Source organism: Ranitomeya imitator, chromosome 6 (assembly GCF_032444005.1).
Source record: "Ranitomeya imitator isolate aRanImi1 chromosome 6, aRanImi1.pri, whole genome shotgun sequence".
Lineage (NCBI taxonomy): Eukaryota > Metazoa > Chordata > Amphibia > Anura > Dendrobatidae > Ranitomeya > Ranitomeya imitator.
Window position 1 is genome coordinate 483,270,312 of NC_091287.1, and position 20,336 is coordinate 483,290,647.

Here is a 20,336-nt window from a genome sequence, read left to right on the forward strand (position 1 = left end):
CTGGGTTGGAGTAATGCCAGTAATATTGGGTTGGAGTAATGCCAGTAATATTGGGTTGGAGTAATACCTTGATTCTCTAGAGCACACAGGGCCAAACTGATTGCTACTGCAAGCATGCCTAGAACACAGGAAAAATACTCAGCCGGAAGGAAGTTACTCATAGCAAATAAGGGGAAAATGTCTACCGCACCTGACACATACTGAGAACTATTGAAACTGGGACATGGAGGCCAGCTGGGGGTCGCAGTCCTAGAGGGTTGGAAGATAATTCCGTAGTGCCAGGATTGGACGTCAGCTTTAAACACTGGAGGGACTGTGATTTTGGACTTTTGTCATTTGCATGTGTTGTTATTGTACTATCTCTGGCTGTTATCTTCTTGGCTGTGCTGGAAGTAAAGTTAACCTGTTCCACAGTTTACCTAACTCCTGACTCTCTTGTCTGCATCTACACCAACACCATGGGGATTGCCATCACATCACAGTTAGAGGGAACAGTAAAAAGCGGCATTCAATCCCTGCATGCCCACAAACGTGCTTATTTCAGTGTCTCTGGTGCACCGGGCGCCAGGCACGGCCACCACTGACTGTGTGACAGACAGAAGAGGATCCGACCCATGCCCAGTGTGCTGGAGGGTTCCGCCCTGCACTCTGGAGATTGCACAAGCAGCTGCATTCTGGTTATTAGTGGTTATTTCCAAAGTTGTTGCAAGCGGTGTTTGGTTAACTCTTTCCCTTTTCCCTAGATATCTACATGTTACTTTGTTCCCTCTTGGGCCTTACACTTTGTATTCCTTTGTGTATTTCAGTGAGAGAGCGCTGTGTGATTGTGCTTCTGTTCTGCCCTTTCTGTCTTGTTTTGTATTTCCTCCTTACACCAGTGCTACTTAGGAGCAAAGGAAGGAAGGAGGACCCGGCCTCTCCACCTTCAGGGGTAATCCTGAGTAATCCTGGATTCAGGGATTGCTAGAGACTACTAGCTTGAGGTTCCATATGGGTGCACATCTGCCATCCCACAGTCACACGTCTTATACCCTGCTTGCCGCATTTCCTGATTCCCGGCTCCACACAGATCCTTCTTGATATGAAAGAGATATTACAGTTTACATTATTGCTTTACTAGATCTCTGCCTGTCTGCACCTGCAACAGTCCTTGTCCTTGACAATGACCGCTCCTGATCAAAACGTTGGATCATATTTGTTTTTGACTACTTGCCGGATGAAAATAAATTATCACTGCAGCAAGACCTACAGTTTCATTTTCTTTTTTGGTGCTGAGGGACCTCCCTCAAAAATGAAATAGTGTGTCCTACATTAGGGTCACAATATATGGAATCCACACAAAACTTGGCAGATGCCATCTGTGTTAAACAGCCAGCATGTGCCTGTAACAGCAGCAACCAGTAGATCCATTCACTGCTGTTATAGGCATTACCATTACTATTTTATTGCACTTTCAATTTTCATTCCGCCTTTCAGTACTTTGTATGGTAAAGTGCCTGGGAGAAAGACAGAAGAAACCCCTTACTCAATCATACATACTAGACAAGGCAAAATCACTGTCATTATAGAAAATGTGTCTGGAACAGACACATGAAAGGGACAGTTAAACATGTTACATCAGATACATTAAGCGGCAATCTTACCAGTCAGCCTTATTTGATTGTTAAATGACAAATATACTAAGATTACAGGGAACCTGTCATGTTGAAAATGGTATCTAGTTTGTAGGCAGAATGTAATAGGGCAAGAAGAGCTGATCAGGTTGAAATACATTTTGTGGGAAAAGCTTCTGTAAGTGCAGGTAATTGTGGACACACAAACCCAGTGCATTAGCACAGCAAGGTGGAAGGTGAGGCCCCAGACAAATGGATATGCTGGTTGTCAAACTACCAAGTAAAGCAGGACACCCCAAAAGTCGCAGAACCAGAAGGGCAGATGAAAATGTCAGTTCTGAAGCAGAACTTAGATGTAGGTTGTAGAAACCACAGGCCTCTGCAACTATGGCTGCTGCAGCATGATGAGAACAGCCAAGAAATAGCAGTTTGGAATGGTACAGAAAACGATGGAAAAATGAAGAAGTCTGAGAAGCAGTAGATGCAAGTTGTAGAGTCCACAGCGTATCGCAACGTAATGTGAACAGTCTCAGATAACAGTTCATAATGTTTATGGCAAAGTATGGATCTCAGCAGGTCTCAGAAAAAGTAAATGAAAGATGTAGAATCTATAGCAGTCTGTAGTGATATGAGAACATACACTAATAACATTTTGTAATGCTTACTGCAAATTATGGATTTACCAGCAGGTCTCAGAAACAGTCTCTAGTGCAAATGCTCCTGAAAGAACTGTATGGTGGCTAGTCCAATACATGCAGCTACTAAACAAAACACTACACTGACAGATTGCTCAGAAAGCTCAGGTGTATTAAAGTGTACCGTAAAAGACCTAGGATAATAAAGCCATTGAGGCACCCTGGCCAACTTGTAAGGCCTGATGTGGAGCACAGCAAAGGGAAGTGGCCATATGGGAATTGAGCGGATCCAGGCCCAGAAGCCGAGACAGATGTTTAACAGTTTCAGTAAAACGTTAAATTAATTTATTGAAATCCCTGGTGTTTATATACATAGGAGTCCGGTGGGCAGTCATATTCAGTGATTTGCCCTTGCAAATTTACTCGGTATGGTGTACCTAAAGTCCACATCTAGAGAAAACTAGGTATCGCTAATCACCTGGCCCACAATATCTCTAAGGTTAAGCATAGAGATGGCAGCATCTTCTTCTTGGAAAGTACATTGTGTTGAGAAATTTCTTACTAAAACCAACACCTGATTGCTTTGGACCACAGATTAAGGCGGAAATGTATATCCCAATAAATGAACAACACTAAACATATGGCAAAACAAAGCTGGAGTGTCCTTAAATGGCCCACCCAGAGCCTGGATTTGAACTCAGCCAAACATCTCTGGAGAAACATGAAAATAGCCGTACATCAATGCTTCAAATTAAACTTGACAGATCCCATGAAGATGTGCAGAGAAGAATGGAAGAAAATTCCCAAATACAGGTTTGTGAAGCTTGTAGCTTCATACCCAGGAAGAGATGAGGTTGTAATTATGGCAAAAGATGCCCCAGAAAAAGTGGAGGTGTTTGGATGCGAAACACCATTCTCTAGTGTCAACATAGAAAGTTGTATATTTGGGAATATGATGAAAAAACAATACAAAGGGGACCAGCAAATAATTTTTTTAGATTGTTGTTGTCATTGATGTTTAGTTTGACAATACCCTAAAAATATATAAAAGACAGAAATCACCAGTGTATTGTCTTAATAACTACAACATAAAACCCCTTGGCGCTCTGGAGCCTGAGATGTCCTGGGGGCTTCACTGAGAGACATCACCTTCATCCTACAAATGTTTCTTCCGGTGACTGATCAAAAATATTTTTTAGCATAAACTAGAAATAATTGAACTCCCTGTAGACTGAAGCAGATTTCTGAGAAAGTCTCGCATTTCCTGTGGGAGCAAAAGATGACAACTGTGCAAAGACAAGCGATACATCACCGGCATACCAAATAATCTCCCATGATAATCAAGCATCGGTTTCTGATTAGATCATACCAGGGATATGTTGTTGCAGTTTGTCAAAATGGCAAAGAAAATTCCTGGAAATGGATGAAATAAGCAGTGTTTGCTGTTCCTTTTCTTTAATTTGAAAATTGAAAGACCACCACGTCGGCGTCATCCCTTGAGATTTATGCAGCGCCCCAGGGTCCTGGTCATTGCAGTAATGTCATTCTTCCACCAGGGGGAGTGATATTACGTCTGAAGGCAATAAAGGAGATCTCTTTACCAGGTATCACAAACCACACAACACACTTCACCCTCCAGTCCACCAGGGGGAGCTATGCTCCTATTTAGTAGGGCACGCTTCACAATTAGGTAAAACTGGTGGTCTGGATAGGAAGTTAGGCAGAAGCTGACTGGGCATCACCCAGGCAGCACCTGTCAGGCAGACAGGGAGAAGGAGGAACATCTAAGAGCTGCAGACAGAAAGGTTCCTGACGGGGGTGGGATCCTGTCAGAGGCCTAGATAGAAGGCCACGGAGCTGCACATGCCTCACGTGCAGCAGCATCCTAAGAAAGGACACAAAGGGAATTGCGTTGCTGAGAGTGAGAAACGAAGTCATAGCAAAAGGAGAGGAATCCAGAAGTTCTGCCCTGTAAAAGGCTGCCTCCTTCTGAGGCGCAGAAGCCGGTAGCCAGAACACCGAGGAAGTCATCGTCTCCAAGCCTGACTCCAGAGACCGGCAGGACAGCTACTTCCATATTAGTTGCCCGACTCATACCCAGGAGGCACGGTGGCAACTGTGGAGGCAGGGGCATGCTAGAGTCCCTGTAAAAAACCTCAGGCCACCAGTCATACGGGTTGTTCCTATCCATCTGGGGGACAGAGAGAAAGACATAACATCTAGAACATCTACATCAGTTGTGAGGACCTTACCGAGAAGCACAGCAGGAAGGGACTACAACACTCATGCGCTAGAGGAAGGCTACTGATTTCCACCAGGATAAGGGGACTCTGGATTTGCCTTCAGACCGGCCGGACTCTGCCTGCCCTGTGATCTGGTGCTCTGGACTGTGGATGCTGAAGCCTTCAGTAAAGGTAAAGAGACTGCAACCTTGTGTCCTTGTTCTTCACTGCGCCTCACACCATCCACCATCTACACCACTGGGAAGCCCTGGGGACATACTTCACCTGTGGGAAGCTATACCATCTAGCTCCCATAACATCACCCCAGCGGACCCCTAAGCAGCGTCGGTCACCCTGACTGAATACCACAGGTGGCATCACGAACATTATCCCTTTAAAGACCTTTCCCCCAATTTTCAAAGGACGCCCCTAGGGTCAGAGACCGGGTCAGCCACCGTGACATCCCCCTTGAGAACCGAAGGGCCCAGCTCCAAGTACCCCGCCGCCCTTGGGGGCGCTCCACATAGAGGAAACGATAACCAGGCTGGGACACACATTCTCCTATGAGAAACTGAAGATGCAGTGGCACAGCAAGGAGCTTGTGCCCTCATCGAACGGACTTTGAGAATAGTAGTAAAGAGCTGTACCGATGCACCTCGATCCGCACGTCTATGGAGGTTCCCATAATATTTGCTAGACTGATGTAATGTTCAACGGAAGAAATGTACTGCCACTTATAACCATAAAGTTGCTGTTTCAGGATTGTACAGAAGTGCTCTTAATGTGATGTGCCATTTATCTGCTTTATATACTTCTTGTCAAGGTGTTCAGTAAAGAGAAATTTGTTTATGGACTCATTCATCTCCATTCTATCTGGACCTGGCCTGCCATGTTACCACCAGTGTTGCACCCCTGAGGGTCCAGTCTCCACAGAGTACTGCACCTCAAGCAAAGGTGTGGTATTCCGTTCTCAGGTAAGGAGGGGGCCCTGCACAGAACCCTACACCTGCATCTAACACTAGACAATTCAGTCAGGGCACCTGGATGTACCCTAAGGGAGGAAGGTCTCATCTCAGGCTGGAAAGGAAAGGTGTTGGAAGAGTGGGTGGGGTAGGTAGAGTAGGGGAGGAGCTTGTTAGGAAGATCAGTGCAGGGAGATTGTGAGAGAAGTGGAGCTGAGCAGACGTGGGGGTCTGCAGCTCCTGTCGGACAGAAAGGCACTCCCAGAGAGAGAGCTGAAGGAAAGTGAAGCTAAGGAAAGAAGCTCCCAGAAGGAAGAGGTTCTAGGGGCACGAATAGTGAGAGATCCATCTGTGGGGCCCATATCCACCGGTGTGGGCGGTGGAGGGATCAGGTCGCAGTTAGGGGACCGGCCCCATGCTAGTGGAGAAACTAAGGACTCAGTTAGCTGCGGTATCTGTATGTGCCACAGCCACATCTGCACACATTCGCTGAAAAGGCCACCATATTGGATCCAGGGGGATTCAGCGCACACCGCCCTACAAGATCTGCAGCTGCTGGCTTGGGACACTGCGTTGCAGGCGCAGGGCAGGAGAGGCGAAGCCAGCACAGTGAGATGGCCAGGAAATGACATATGAAAGAAGGTTCTGGAAAGTGCACCCAATTTGCTTGAGAGCTGGCTGGACCACAAATCTGGAGGACATAGCACCCTGGCTGGGGCAACTAAGAACTGTGAGTAACGCATTGGAAACTGCACCACACTGTGTCATCACATTTATTACTGTGCCATCCACTCTGCACCACATCCACCGTCAGCATCACCATCATTTACAATCTAAGTGCCCAGGGACTAAAGCTTTACCTGTGGAGAGTTCTACCAACTCTGCTGCATCACTATCAGCCCCAGCGGTCTCTTCAAGCAGCGTTGGCTAACATCTCACATTTGCCGAGTACCACAGGTGGAGTCACAAACAATTATCCCAAAAACTTGAATTCACTTTATTCCCCTTTTATTGGGCACCCAGGGCCACGGACCGGGTCACTGCTGCCATGACACATCCCCTTTAAGAACCAGCCCGTACAGAGTATCTCCAGAGCCCTAGCGGGCGCTCCATTTTGGCATCACAAACAGGATGGCCTGACCCAGCAAACTGGGTCCTGTGCGCCAGAGACTTTGCTGAATTGTGCCAAATTTGCCACCATTACAGCGACACGAGGCATCCAGGAGAAGAGGGGCGTGCCATCGTGGGCGGGTGCCAGCTGCGAGGCGTGATGATCATAAACTGGGAGGGCGGGAACCGCAAGAAGAAGAAGGACCGCCCCCAGAGGAGAGAGCGGGAACCGGACCTGGGTGCAAGAAAAGACCCAGACGGCAAGATGGCGGAGGAAGGTGAGCGAGCACTGGTGCGTGGGGTGGAGCAGGAGGACTCCCCCAGCCAAGACTCGCAAAGACTGTACCAGTCACCTGCGGTGGATCTGGACCTCCTGGACGCGGAGGTGGAGAAGCTGGCCCACCAGCTCATGCATACTCAGCTGGTGGCGGTGAGCAGGTTGACATCAGCCCTGCAGAAAAAGATCAAGCGGGAGGAGCAGCGTCCCGTTCTGTGGCAAACGTCTCCAATCGCAGCGGAGAAGGAGACCGGCACCGGTGAGACACCAGCAGCAGGTACTGTGACCGACCCTGCCCCGGTGACCGACTCCATTCCAGTGACTGCCCCCGTTCTGGCGACCAACCCTGCTCCGGTAACCGACGGCACTTTAGTAGTCCCTCTTCCCACCCCGACAGCCCCTAGGCCTGGCTGGGCATCCACAAATGCGCCCTGGGACCGAACACCAGACATTTTAGGTGAGATAACAGCCCCACTGACACCAACGAGTGGGCCTCAGGAGGTACACACTGAGCTGGTGGTATTTAAAGGGGAACCCCAGGGGGCTGATATGGTGTAGAAAGAAGGGCCTGGCAGGAGGAGAAAGAGAAGAGGAACCTGCAGGCTAAGGCCCAAACCTGGAGGACACAGCACCCCGGCTGGGGCAACTAAGAACTGTAAGAAAAGCATTGGAAACTGCACCACGCTGTGTCCTCACATTTATTACTGCGCCATCCACCCTGCACCCTGCACCACATCCACCATCAGTATCACCATGATTTACAACCTAAGTGCCCTGGGACTAAAGCTCTACCTGTGGAGAGCTGTACCAACTCTGCTGCATCACCATGAGCCCCAGCGGTCTCTTCAAGCAGCGTTGGCTAACATCTCACATTTGCCGAGTACCACAGGTGGCGTCACGAACATTTGTCCCATAAACTTTAATTCACTTTATTCCCCTTTTGTTGCACGCCCAGGGACATGGACCAGGTCACTGCTGCCGTGACATGTCCCCTTTAAGAACCAGCCTGGCACCGAGTATCCCCATGGCCCTAGTGGGCGCTCCAGCAGCATGCAGCCTTTAGAGGCATATCGCCAAAGCAAAAGCAGCACACACATCCTACCATGATCCCATTTTCCCGGAGAATGGTGTGGCACACATGATGCGCACTTCGGTCATGACTGCCCCCCCACCCACGTTACAGCAGGGCAGGACTTTCAGCAGATCGCCTTGGACAGCATAACAGAGACCCAAATCCTGTACTTTCCTACTGGATCCAGGACGGTTGGGAGCTATGATATAACACAGAAACATGACCACTTTAGTTTATCATAATGTCCTCAGATATAATTGCTGAACAATTGCTTAAATAATAATAACGTATCATACAGTGAATATAAAAAGTCTTCATTAAGAAGAATTATTAGAACTTGGAACTCCAGAGATGATGCAAATAGAATACTTGGTTTCATACATTTCACAGAGCAATCCACTGTATAAATTGATGTTTCGGCCAATTATTATTATTCATCACTTGAGTGCCAATTTCTAATAAATTATTTTTCCACTCTAATGTCACCCATAATCTGTATGTACAGTTCAATTTAAAAAAAGCAAAAAAATGGATTCACATCAGGGCTATGTCTGGGCCATTCCAAAACACTGATCTTCCAGAGAAGCCATTCTTTACTTGATTTGGAGGTATGCTTGCCTCCCATACTCTTCTTGTGAGTATTAACTTTTAATAGTGATATTCCTTTGCTGTGTTGTAGGCTGTTTACAGACCATGGCTCTTGCTGTAAAATTCAGCTAAGAAAATGTCAAGAAAATCCTACTCGAACAGCTAAAGTTTATATGGGCTAAATCAGAATCACTGTAAATGATGACAGCTGTGAATTGTCTACTGTGTAACATGAGTTTAAATGTGACTGGTTAATTCTGAACACAACCACATACTCAAATATACTTATGCAACTACGTTATTTTAGTTTTTTCATTTACGGTATATTCCCCTCCACCTCAAAGATTACAGTTTGTTTCTCAATGAATTTGTACAGATTACTGATGACATTAATGGGGGAAAAAGTTTTAAAATGATTCTTAAAATGATTTTTAAATGAAAAAATCTGACATTTTAACAGGGGTGCGTAGACTTTTTATATTCATTGTATGTTATAGACAAGTTTTAAGATTTCTAAACATTCCGTGTTAAAATTTCTTCCTTGTTACTTCTTGTAAGGCTTCATTCACAGGACTGTATTTTTGGTCTCCGCTTTCCATGAAAAAAATGACACTACTTAGATCATTTCTCAGATGAACATTTTCTTCATACAGATCAAATAGCCGACAAATCGCACTATGCACTAATCTCTTCTGCATTTTGTTATGATATTTGCCTATTCATTTCTATAAAAAAAAAAAATCGGATCCCATACAGATGAACTGTATACAGTGCCTTGAAAAAGTATTCATACCCTGTGAACTTTTCCACATTTTTTCATATTACACACGCACTTAAATACATTTTATTGTGATTTTTTTGTGATATACTAACACAAGGTAGCACGTATTTGAGAAGTGTAAAAGAAAAGATCTACGGTTTTCCAATTATTTTAAAAATATACATCTGAAATTTTAATGCACATTTGTATTCAGCCCCCTCTAGTTTGATACCCCTAAATAAAATTCTGAGTGTCCAGTTGCCTCCAAAAGTCACAGAATTAGTAAATTGAGTCCAACCGTGTGTAATTTATTCTCAGTATAACTACAGTTGTTCTGTGAAGGCTGCAGAGGTTTGTTTGAGAACATTAGGGGTCAAACAGCATAATGAAACACAAGGAACACACCAAACAGGTCATGGAGAAAGATGTGGAAAAGAGTAAAGCAGGGTTAAGGGTTAGGTTATAAAAAAATAGACCAAAAAAATAGGCCAAGCTCTGAACATCTTACCGAGCACTGTTCAATCCATCATCCAAAAATGGAAGGACTATGGCACACCAAACTACCTACCAAGACATGGCCACTCACCTAAACTGACATCCCAAGCAAAGAGAGCACTAATTAGAAAAGCAGCCAAGAGGCTCACTGGTCAATCTGGAGGAGCTGCAGAAATCCACAGCTCAGGTGGGAGGATCTGTCCACAGGGCAGCTATTAGTTAAGTAATCCACAAATCTGGCCTTTATGGAAGACTAGATTGAAGCATTTTTTTAAAACAAGCCATAAGAAGTCTTGTTTGCAGCTTGCTAAAAAGCCATGTAGGTGACACAGCCAGCATGTGGAAGAAGATGCTGTGGTCAAATAACACCAAGGTCGAGCTTTTTGGGCTAATTTGAAAAGGCTATGTGTAGTGGAAAACTAACATCCCCACTGTCAAACATGGTGGTGGCAGCATTATGTTATGGGAATTTAAATTACATAAGAAACTGTATTTGTTCTTGCAAATGTTAGTTACTGGTGATGTATAAAGAGGATGCCATGCAGATGACAATACATATGAAAAATTGTTCTTTTTTTTCTGGTTGAAAATCACATAATTTTTTTCCACTCATGTGAACTTAGACTGACTAAAATGCAACTGAAATCATGAAACAAATTTTCTAATTGACAAACATTCAAGATCAGTGTATCTATAGAGTAACACTCTAGGCTATGTATTGATTTATTCAGTACAACTACAAAACTGTAATTTATACTCTTTTTTGAATGGTCACATTGGCTATGTAGTATTTGCTTGAAAGGATCCGTAAATATATTTTCCTTCTATGAAAAACACAAAAATATTCCTCCAACAACAAGTAGACTTATACCAGAAACATAATGGTGCATTCACAGGACAATTAAGTGGCTTCATTTTATGGTTCATATTATGGATGCAATTTGCCCAACCACAGGTCTCCTAACCTGATCTAATATGTAGGGAGAAAAGAGGAAGGGAATTTCCAGCACGTCCATCCAGTGTAGGTAAAATTTCCAAGTTTATTAGAACATTTTTTAAAAACTGTTTTTTTTTAAATGTTCTAATAAACTTGGAAATTTTACTCACACTGGATGGACGTGCTGGAAATTCCCTTCCTCCTTTCTCACTTCAGCTGAAATCACCAGCAGGTACGGCACCCACCAGTTATATTCATTTGCAACGGCTCACAAATGCATGTCTCAGCGTGTCAAGCTCCAACTTTTTCCCTTCCCCCTCCTCTCTCCCTCAGAGATCTAATATGTAGTGCAGCCGTAGCACACTTAGGCAGTGATGAGGCAGTGACCTGGCAAAGTTCAAAACAAAAGTCACTTTAATACATTTACTTCACAGCATTAATGTCCAACTCACACAAAAAAAACCCACAGCACACGATATCCTCCGGATCGCAGCCAGGAACCATATCCTCTGGATTGCAGCCGATAAACACACCACTTCACCTCCAAGACCAGTTGCCATGGGCGACTGCACCGCTGTGTATGTTGTGGGTGCCAGACCTCTCAGCTCTCTTGGCTGCTTGGCTCTGCTTGCCTGTGTTGCCTCACGCAGGTGGAGCCCTGCAGGGCCGACTGCTCTGCACTCTAGCAAACACCAAACTGACTCTGGCCCTGACACACCCAACCCTATACTGCAGGGTTTTTAACCGTAATCTATGGCCTTCATCCACATGGAAAACCTGGCCAAGAATGAAACGGACTGCCCCACTACCATCCCGTAGTTTGTTTCAAAACACAAAAGCCCAGCAAGTTTTCTTAAATCTGCCCTGGACAAATAGCTTGTCCAGGACTATCCTATCACTTTTTATTTTGTATTGCAATCACAGCTATGCCTGTGACTGCAATGCACTCTCATGGCCTCAGTACGCCTCCATGCGCATCCTGCGGGGGACATACAGCGACCCCTACCTGTAACACCAGTCACTGCCTCACAAATAACATAGACATATATTAGTCTGGTAGTTTGGGTCAGTGGGCCCTTGATCAGGCTGATGAGTGCAGACGAAACCCTCACTATGTATGCACCCGACCCAGATACCAAAGATTAAAAAACAACAATTACTTATAGTTTCTTTTGGGCACACTTGTTCATTTTGAAACAAAATACATCAGACTTTTTACATGCACTGCAGGTATTCTTCACTTTTCTCTGCTGAAACCTTTTATCATAGGGCTCTACTGTGCCACAATGTATCAGCCAGTCTGTAAATGAATTCAGGCAGACAAGTATATGACAGATTTCTACTGGCTGCAGTGAGCAGAACATGTAATGTGCTAAGCAAATACAAGATCGGTTCTGACACTTGTACAGCGAGTGCATCGAGGTGCCAGTCTGTCCAGCTGTTAGAAATGGGGGCATATAATGGCATCAGCTCTTACTCCTCGATGACACGGTCCTCTCTGTTATTATGCATTGTGTATAACATGGAATTACAGTATATGTTTTATCACAACAATTCTCTTTGTTACTCCCCATGAAAGTTAATGTGACGATTCATTACCAGCGTAATTCCTATAAGGCCGGCGTCACACATGCGAGTTTTACGGACGTAAGAGCGCAGAATCTACGTCCGTAAAACTCACAAAAAATACGGCACAATTATTCTCTATGCCCCTGCTCCTATTTGCCGTATTTTACTGATCAGTATTATACGGCTTTCTACGGCCGTACAAAATCGCAGCATGCTGCGTTTGTCACCGTACTGCGCAAGAAATACGCCAATGAAACTCTATGGAAGCGTGAAAAATACGGATTACACACGGACAAGCAGTGTGACTTGCGAGAAATACGCAGCGCTGTTAGAGAGAAAAGCCGGTAATTCAGTGCGGTGTACAGTAAAATCACACTGACAGCTTACAGTAGAATAGGTAGAATTAATGTGTACACATAGAATAGGTATATATATATATATATGTCAGTGAGACACATATATGTATATATATTAATATTTATTCCAGCGCTAGACAGCTTGAAAGCCGGTAATTCAATTACCGGCTTTTTCCTTCTCCTTCCTAAAACCCGACATGATTTGAGACATGGTTTACATACAGTAAACCATGTCTTCTCTCCATTTTTTTTGCAGATTCCACACTACTAATGTCAGTAGTGTGTATCTGCAAAATTTGGCCGTTCTAGCTCTTAAAATAAAGGGTTAAATGGCGGAAAAAATTGGCGTGGGCTCCCGCGCAATTTTCTCCACCAGAGTAGTAAAGCCAGTGACTGAGGGCAGATATTAATAGCCTGGAGAGGGTCCATGGTTATTGCCCCCCCCTGGCTAAAAATATCTGCCCCCAGCCACCCCAGAAAAGGCACATCTGGAAGAAGCGCCTATTCTGGCACTTGGCCACTCTCTTCCCATTCCCGTGTAGCGGTGGGATATGGGGTAATGAAGGGTTAATGCCACCTTGCTATTGTAAGGGGACATTAAGCCTAATTAATAATGGAGAGGCGTCAATTATGACACCTATCCATTATTAATCCAATTGTAGTGAAGGGTTAAATAATACACAAACACATTATTTAAAATTATTTTAATGAAATAAAAACAATGGGTGTTGCAGTATTTTATTCAACGCCCAATCCAGTCACTGAAGACCCTCGTTCTGTGAGTAAAAAAACATAATAAACCAACAATATACTTACCCTCCGCAGATCTGTAACGTCCAACGATGTAAATCCTTCTGAAGGGGTTAAAACATTTTGCAGCAAGGAGCTGTGCTAATACAGGCTGCTCCTCGCTGCAAAACCCCAGGGAATGAGGCTAAAAATAGATCAATGATCTATATTTAGCATCATTTGCGGTGAGGCGCCCTCTGCTGGCTGTTCATAGATCGTGGGAAATTACCTAGAAAGCCAGGGAGCTTTCTACCTATTCTACTGTAAGCTGTCAGTGTGATTTTACTGTACACCGCACTGAATTACCGGCTTTTCTCTCTAACAGCGCTGCGTATTTCTCGCAAGTCACACTGCTTGTCCGTGTGTAATCCGTATTTTTCACGCTTCCATAGAGTTTCATTGGCGTATTTCTTGCGCAGTAAGCTGTCAGTGTGATTTTACTGTACACCGCTCTGAATTACCGGCTTTTCTCTCTAATATATGTGTCTACTGACACATATATATATATATATATATGTATATATATATATAGACAGTATATATATATTTTCTTTTCTTTTTGGGACACATGGATCACTTCTATAGCGGTATGTTGGTTTTGCTAGCCTGCGAGAAAACCACGCAGTACGGATGCCATACGGATTACATACGGAGGATGCCATGCGCAAAAAACGCTGACACACCCTGCCTACGGAGGAGCTACGGACCACTTTTTTCGGGACTTTTCAGCGTATTACGGCCGTAATATACGGACCGTATTGTTTTACGCTGTGTGTGACGCCGGCCTAAAGGTTTAATTTTTGCTTTACACAATTAAATCTGATTCACAGATGAGTTGACATATTAAATTACTTGTTGTTTTCCCAGTACACGAGATGGCAAACACATGACTTGTTCGTGTTAAGAAATAGCAAGTGATGGTAATTTCGCCTGAAGTGCAATAAATGGATATACTGGAGGACAGGTTGGAGACGGTCAGGAGCATTGTGTCACCTCAATAAGCACTGGTTATTGTACAGATCTGTCTGCTTTATTTAAAGAGAATAAACTATTTGTTCCCTGAAGGACTAACATGCCGTTTCTCACATATCAGATACCTCCAGTTACACGTAAACAAGGTTTTGCCATGTTAGAAGCATTCACACTGAAGGCATCAAAACTATGAATTAACACATGGGGAATTATATACTTAACAAAAAAGTGTGAAACAACTGAAAAAATGTCTTACATTCTAGGTTCTTCAAAGTACCCACCTTTTGCTTTGATGACTGCTTGCACACTCTTAGCATTCTCTTGATTATGTCAGTAATACTGCTTCTAACATGGCAAAACATTGTTTATGTGTAACTGGAAAAGGTGTGCCCAAACTTTTGGTCTGTACTGTATATACTGTAAAGTATACAGTTGGGTCCATACAAGTATGATCTACAGTATGTTTCACAGGAAACAAAGACCCGGCTTGTACATAGTCTGGTCTTTTCTGTGGTAACACTCGGATACGAAACCTGGACAATAAAGGAACAAGACAGAAGAAGAATAAATGTCTTTGAAATGTGCTGGAGAAGAATGCTATCAACACCATGGATGGCAAGGAGAACAAACAAATCAATTTTGGAACAAATCAAGCCAACATGTCGCTCGAAGCAAGGATCACCAAGCTACAACTTGCCTACTGTAGACACATCATATGAAGAGAGCAATCACTGGAGAAGGACATCATGGTTGAAAGAATAGAAGGACAATAGAAGACCAGTATGTCTATGCTGTATGTGTGTGTTCCAATAAAAACTCTTTCATGAACAAACAGTGGTCTTTTATATGTAACATCCATTGTGGAGTACCAGACCAATCCAAACCTTTGAGCTTGCTAACATATGGGATCTAATTTAGAAGACAATCAGAATCCTGCTAGACAGGCTGCATGCATTGAGAATATTTCCATACGCTTTAAGGTTTCTATCGTTGCAGATCCTCGTAAGGCGAAAAGTTTTTAACTAAACCCCTTTCATCATTACCGAATCTATTTCACACCGATAGCATTGCTGGTTGTCTTCCTCTCCCCCTTTTTCCCCTTATTTTTCTTGGAAGGATATTTCCCAAAAACAACAACAGCACAGGATGAGAATGCCCACAGCAGTATAAGGCCTCATTAAGTTTTTTGTGCATAAGTTCTATTTTTGCTTTTCATAGATAGATCTCGCTCCTATTATAGTCTGCAGGGCTGCTCACTTGTTCGTTTATTTTTGCGGACTGAGCAGTTCTTACAAAATCAGATACAATTGCTCAGATACAGAGTCCTCTCACCTAGCCAAGCCAGTTCTCCTACTTCGCACTGTTGAGGGACAAACATCCCAAAACACGTCTCTGTAAGGCGCCGGGTTCACATTGCGTTAACAGCAGCCCGTTCAACACATACGTTAACGGGCTGCTGTTAACGCAAGTGCTGGTTTTGCAGCACGCTAGCGCAGATAGCGCATCTGCTAGCTCTATCTGCGCTAGCGGTGACGGACCCAGAAATGCTGCAGCCCGCGTCTCAGGGTCCGTCACTCAATGATGGCACATGGCTAGCGCACACCCATTGTCGAGACCATCGGGGAACACAGTAGCCAGTGCTGGAGAAGGACCGGTCCGTTAGATGAAAAGGTGGGTGCAAGGTTTTTTTCTTAATTCCCCACCCTAGGTGCATCGAAAAAAAAGTTTTAAAGTAGGGAAGAACCTGTTTCAGCACTGAAGTTCCAACACGTTTTTTTTTACCTGTAGTCTTTCTTTAACGTTCAGCTTTGATATTTGGAAAGAGTTACAGAAAGATGTATCTCTCCTCAGACAATTGTTAGTTACTAGTGATGAGCGAGTATACTCGTTGCTCCGGTGGTCTCCAAGTAGTTGTGAGTGCTCGGAGATTTAGTTTTTGTTGACGTAGCTGCATGATTTGTGGCTGCTACACAGCTTGAATATATGTGGGGATTCCCTAGCAACCAGGCAACCCCCACATGTACTCAAGCTGGCTAGCAGCTGTAAATCATTCAGCTGCGGCAATGAAAACTAAATCTCCGAGCACTTACAAATAGCCGGAGGACACCCAAGCGTGCTCGGGAAATCTCGAGTAATGAGTAGATTCGCTCATCACTAGTTAGTAGTGATGAGCGAGTGTACTCGTTGCTCGGGTTTGCACAAGCATGCTCAGGTGGTCTCCAAGTAGTTGTGAGGGCTCGGAGATTTAGTTTTTATTGATGTAGCTGCATGATTTGCGGCTGCTAGACAGCTTGAATATATGTGGGGATTCCCTAGCAACCAGGCAACCCCCACATGTACTCAAGCTGGCTAGCAGCTGTAAATCATGCAGCTGCGTGCACAAAAACTAAATCTCCGAGCACTACAAAATACTCGGAGACCACCCGAACATGCTCGGGTATACCCGAGCAACGAGTATTCTCGCTCGTCACTATTAGTTACAGCTTCAGTCTTGTTAATTCCTTCCGAATTCTCTTCCTTAGCGCTCTGCATGAGTCATCAGACAGCTCTTGGTGCAATGGAAAGAGCGGCTCTGAGGGTTCAGCATTTAATTGCATTTTGGAATGATATAAAATAATTCATGTCTCATGTCTCTCATGTGAGTTTCTGCTTTGTTTCAGCAATATCAAAATGCCTCAAAACTGGAACAGTTTGTGACACGTTTTTTGTTGAAAGAAACACTCAACCAGCTGCAATCTCTACAGAACTCATTAGAATGTGCCATGGAGACAACAGAGGAGCAGACCCGCCAGGAAAGGTAGGATTGTGTAGGCACGTCACTTTTTTTTATTTTGCTGTCGAAATAGCCCCATGATAGCTTCTTCTTTCTTACAGGAAGAGTAAAACTTTTTAAAAGCATTTTGGGATACATGTATTGTATAACAATCAATTGTTTTGGTTTGTTTTTTAGAGCAGTGAGTGGTACAAAAAAGCTTACAATTCAACCGTTTTGTTTGTAAACTTTTTACCATGCCAAGCAAATAAAATGTTATTTTTTCTGCAGGTCAATTTATTTACAGTAATATTTTTAAAGTTTTTTTTAACCATTTGCACATTTCTTAAAGGGACACTGTCACCTGAATTTGGAGGTAACAATCTTCAGCCATATGGGTGGGGTTTTTGGGTGTTTGATTCACCCTTTCCTTACCCGCTGGCTGCATGCTGGCTGCAATATTGGATTGAAGTTTATTCTCTGTCCTCCATAGTACACGCCTGCACAAGGCAAAATTGCCTTGTGCAGGCATGTACTACAGAGGACAGAGAATGAACTTCAATCCAATATTGCAGCCAGCATGCAGCCAGCGGGTAAGGAAAGGGTGAATCAAACACCTGAAAACCCCGCCCATATGGCTGAAGATTGTTCCCTCCAAATTCAGGTGACAGTGTCCCTTTAAAATTAGATTTTGTGTCACCACATTCCAAAATCAGAATTTAACTTTTCCATTACCATAGATGTATGTGGGCTTGTTTAATAGCTGTATGTGGGCTTTTTTTTTTGGAGGACACAGATTTTTTAATGTCAACATTTTGGACTGTATATCAGTTATTGTATTTTTTTTGGATGAAAAAACCCAGTTACTCTGTCATTTCTGATTTGGATTTTGTCTTTACAGCATTCTGTGTGCATTATAACCCTGGTAATACTGCAGATTTTAAGTTTTACTACCTTTACACAATAAAATCACCATATTCTCTTTACATTGAAAGAATCATGTTTATTTTATGCTTTTCATTGACGGAAATGTTTTTATTTATTTTTTTGGGGGGAGGAGGTGATCAACAGTTTTATTAATACCATTTTGTTATACACATGACTTTTGATTCTTTTATTCTGCTTTTTCCCATCCACATTTATAGAAATTTTGACTTTAGTCTAAGAGAGGATTGGCATTAGGTCCTGGCAACGAGAATCACCTTATCGTGGCTGCCGGGTACACATGAATTGCCCAATTTATGCACTAAGCATTCTCAATTTTTCATATTTCTAGTGTAGTTATGCAATTCATTTTCATATTTCATGTTTTAGCATTACAGTGTACTGCTTTTTGTTTGAATGTACATGAGTTAGTGACTCTAGGTAAGCACCTTTTCAGACCTATTTATGTTTGGAAGTGACGGTCAGTCTTTTGTTATTTGATCACGGTATAACCTGTACAATATATATAGAGCTCCTGTGTATAATGTCACCGGTGATAACTGTATTACCTGGACACAAAACTGCATACGAAGTACATATCTTCTGTGTATAATGGCACTTATGGTGATATTAGTATTATGTTTTTTTATTCATGATCAGTATTGTAGTAGTAGCTATTATTTGGTCACTTTGTGTTAGGGTTGGAGGAACGCACCAAATATATATATTTATTAGGAGATGTTGGTGCGTTCGCAACCCGGGATCCACCGTGCAGGAAAGCACCTGCAGCTAAATATGGCGGTACTATCTAGTAGTATAAACAGACTCTGTTACTTCACAGAGTCTGTTAGCAAGGATAACGCTGTGCCCTGTTTGGCTCACAGAGGAACACAGCTACTTAGTAGAGCAGATGGTGGTCATGCAATCAAATACAAACATGAAACTCCTAGCCGGAGGTGCCAGCATTCTAGGGGCTTATTTCAGCCAGGTCCCTGAATACATACACACCAAACTCCTCGCCGGAGGTGCCAGCATTCTAGGGGCTTATTTGTTGTGAATTCTGTTTTGGAACTCCCTCCTGTGGTCATGAATGGTACTTCGGCGAGTTCTGTCCATGGACTCCCTCTGGTGGCTGTGAGTGGAGCTGCTGGTTCTGAGGTTCCTTCCACAGGTGACCTGGTTAATTCTTAGGCTGGCTGCTCTATTTAACTCCACCCAGATCGTTACTCCATGCCACCTGTCAATGTTCCAGTACTGGTTCAGTTCGCTCTTGGATCTTTCTGGTGACCTGTCTACTCCAGCAGAAGCTAAGTCCCTGCTGGTTTATTTTGTTGTTCTTGTTTTCTTGTCCAGCTTACTAATATGATTCTGTCTGGCTAGCTGGAAGCTCTGGGAGGCAGAGGGGCACCTCCGCACCGTGAGTCAGTGCGGGGGTCTTTTTGCACACTCTGCATGGTCTTTTGTAGTTTTTTGTGCTGACCGCAAAGTTACCTTTTCTATCCTCTGTCTGTTTAGGTAGTCTGGCCTCCCTTTGCTGAAACCTCTTTCATTCCTGTGTTTGTAACTTTCATCTTATCTCACAGTCAATATTTGTGGGGGGCTGCCTTTTCCTTTGGGGAATTTCTCTGAGGCAAGGTAGGCTTTACTTTCTATCTCTAGGGGTAGCTAGCCCTTAGGCTGTGCCGAGGCGTCTAGGCCTGTTAGGTACGCTCCACGGCTATTTCTAGTGTGTGTGATAGGATTAGGGATTGCGGTCAGCAGAGTTACCACTTCCCAGAGCTTGTCCTGTGAGTTTAACCATCAGGTCTTTCCGGGTGCTCCTAACCACCAGGTCCATAACAGTACAGGTGGCCCAAAGTGTTAATGCATCTCAATAGAGGGATAAGAGAAGTTCTGAGACCATTTTTTTTTCTCTGCAGTGTGTTTTGTCTTTCTTTTCCCCTTTACCTCTGGGTGGTTCAGGACACAGGTGTAGATATGGACATTCAAGGTCTGTCCTCTTGTGTGGATCATCTCACTACAAGGGTACAAAGCATTCAAGATTTTGTAGTTCAGAATCTAATGCTAGAGCCTAGAATTCCAATTCCTGATTTGTTTTCTGGGGATAGATCTAAGTTTCTGAATTTCAAAAATAATTGTAAATTGTTTCTTGCTTTGAAACCCCGCTCCTCTGGTGACTCAGTTCAACAAGTAAAAATCATTATTTCTTTGTTACGTGGTGATCCTCAAGACTGGGCATTTTCCCTTGCGCCAGGAGATCTTGCATTGCGTGATGTAGATGCGTTTTTTCTGGCGCTTGGATT

The 20,336-nt window shown here is 43.7% G+C and overlaps 1 protein-coding gene across 1 annotated transcript in view; it reads left to right on the forward strand.

Moving 5' to 3' along the window:
* The window catches only part of NECAB1 (N-terminal EF-hand calcium binding protein 1), a 342,508-nt gene that overhangs the window by 224,093 nt on the left and 98,079 nt on the right, over positions 1-20,336 (forward strand). The window contains exon 6 of the mRNA XM_069731596.1: positions 17,018-17,154. Within this exon, the coding sequence (XP_069587697.1) occupies positions 17,018-17,154 (137 nt within the window). The remainder of the gene's footprint in view (positions 1-17,017; positions 17,155-20,336) is intronic.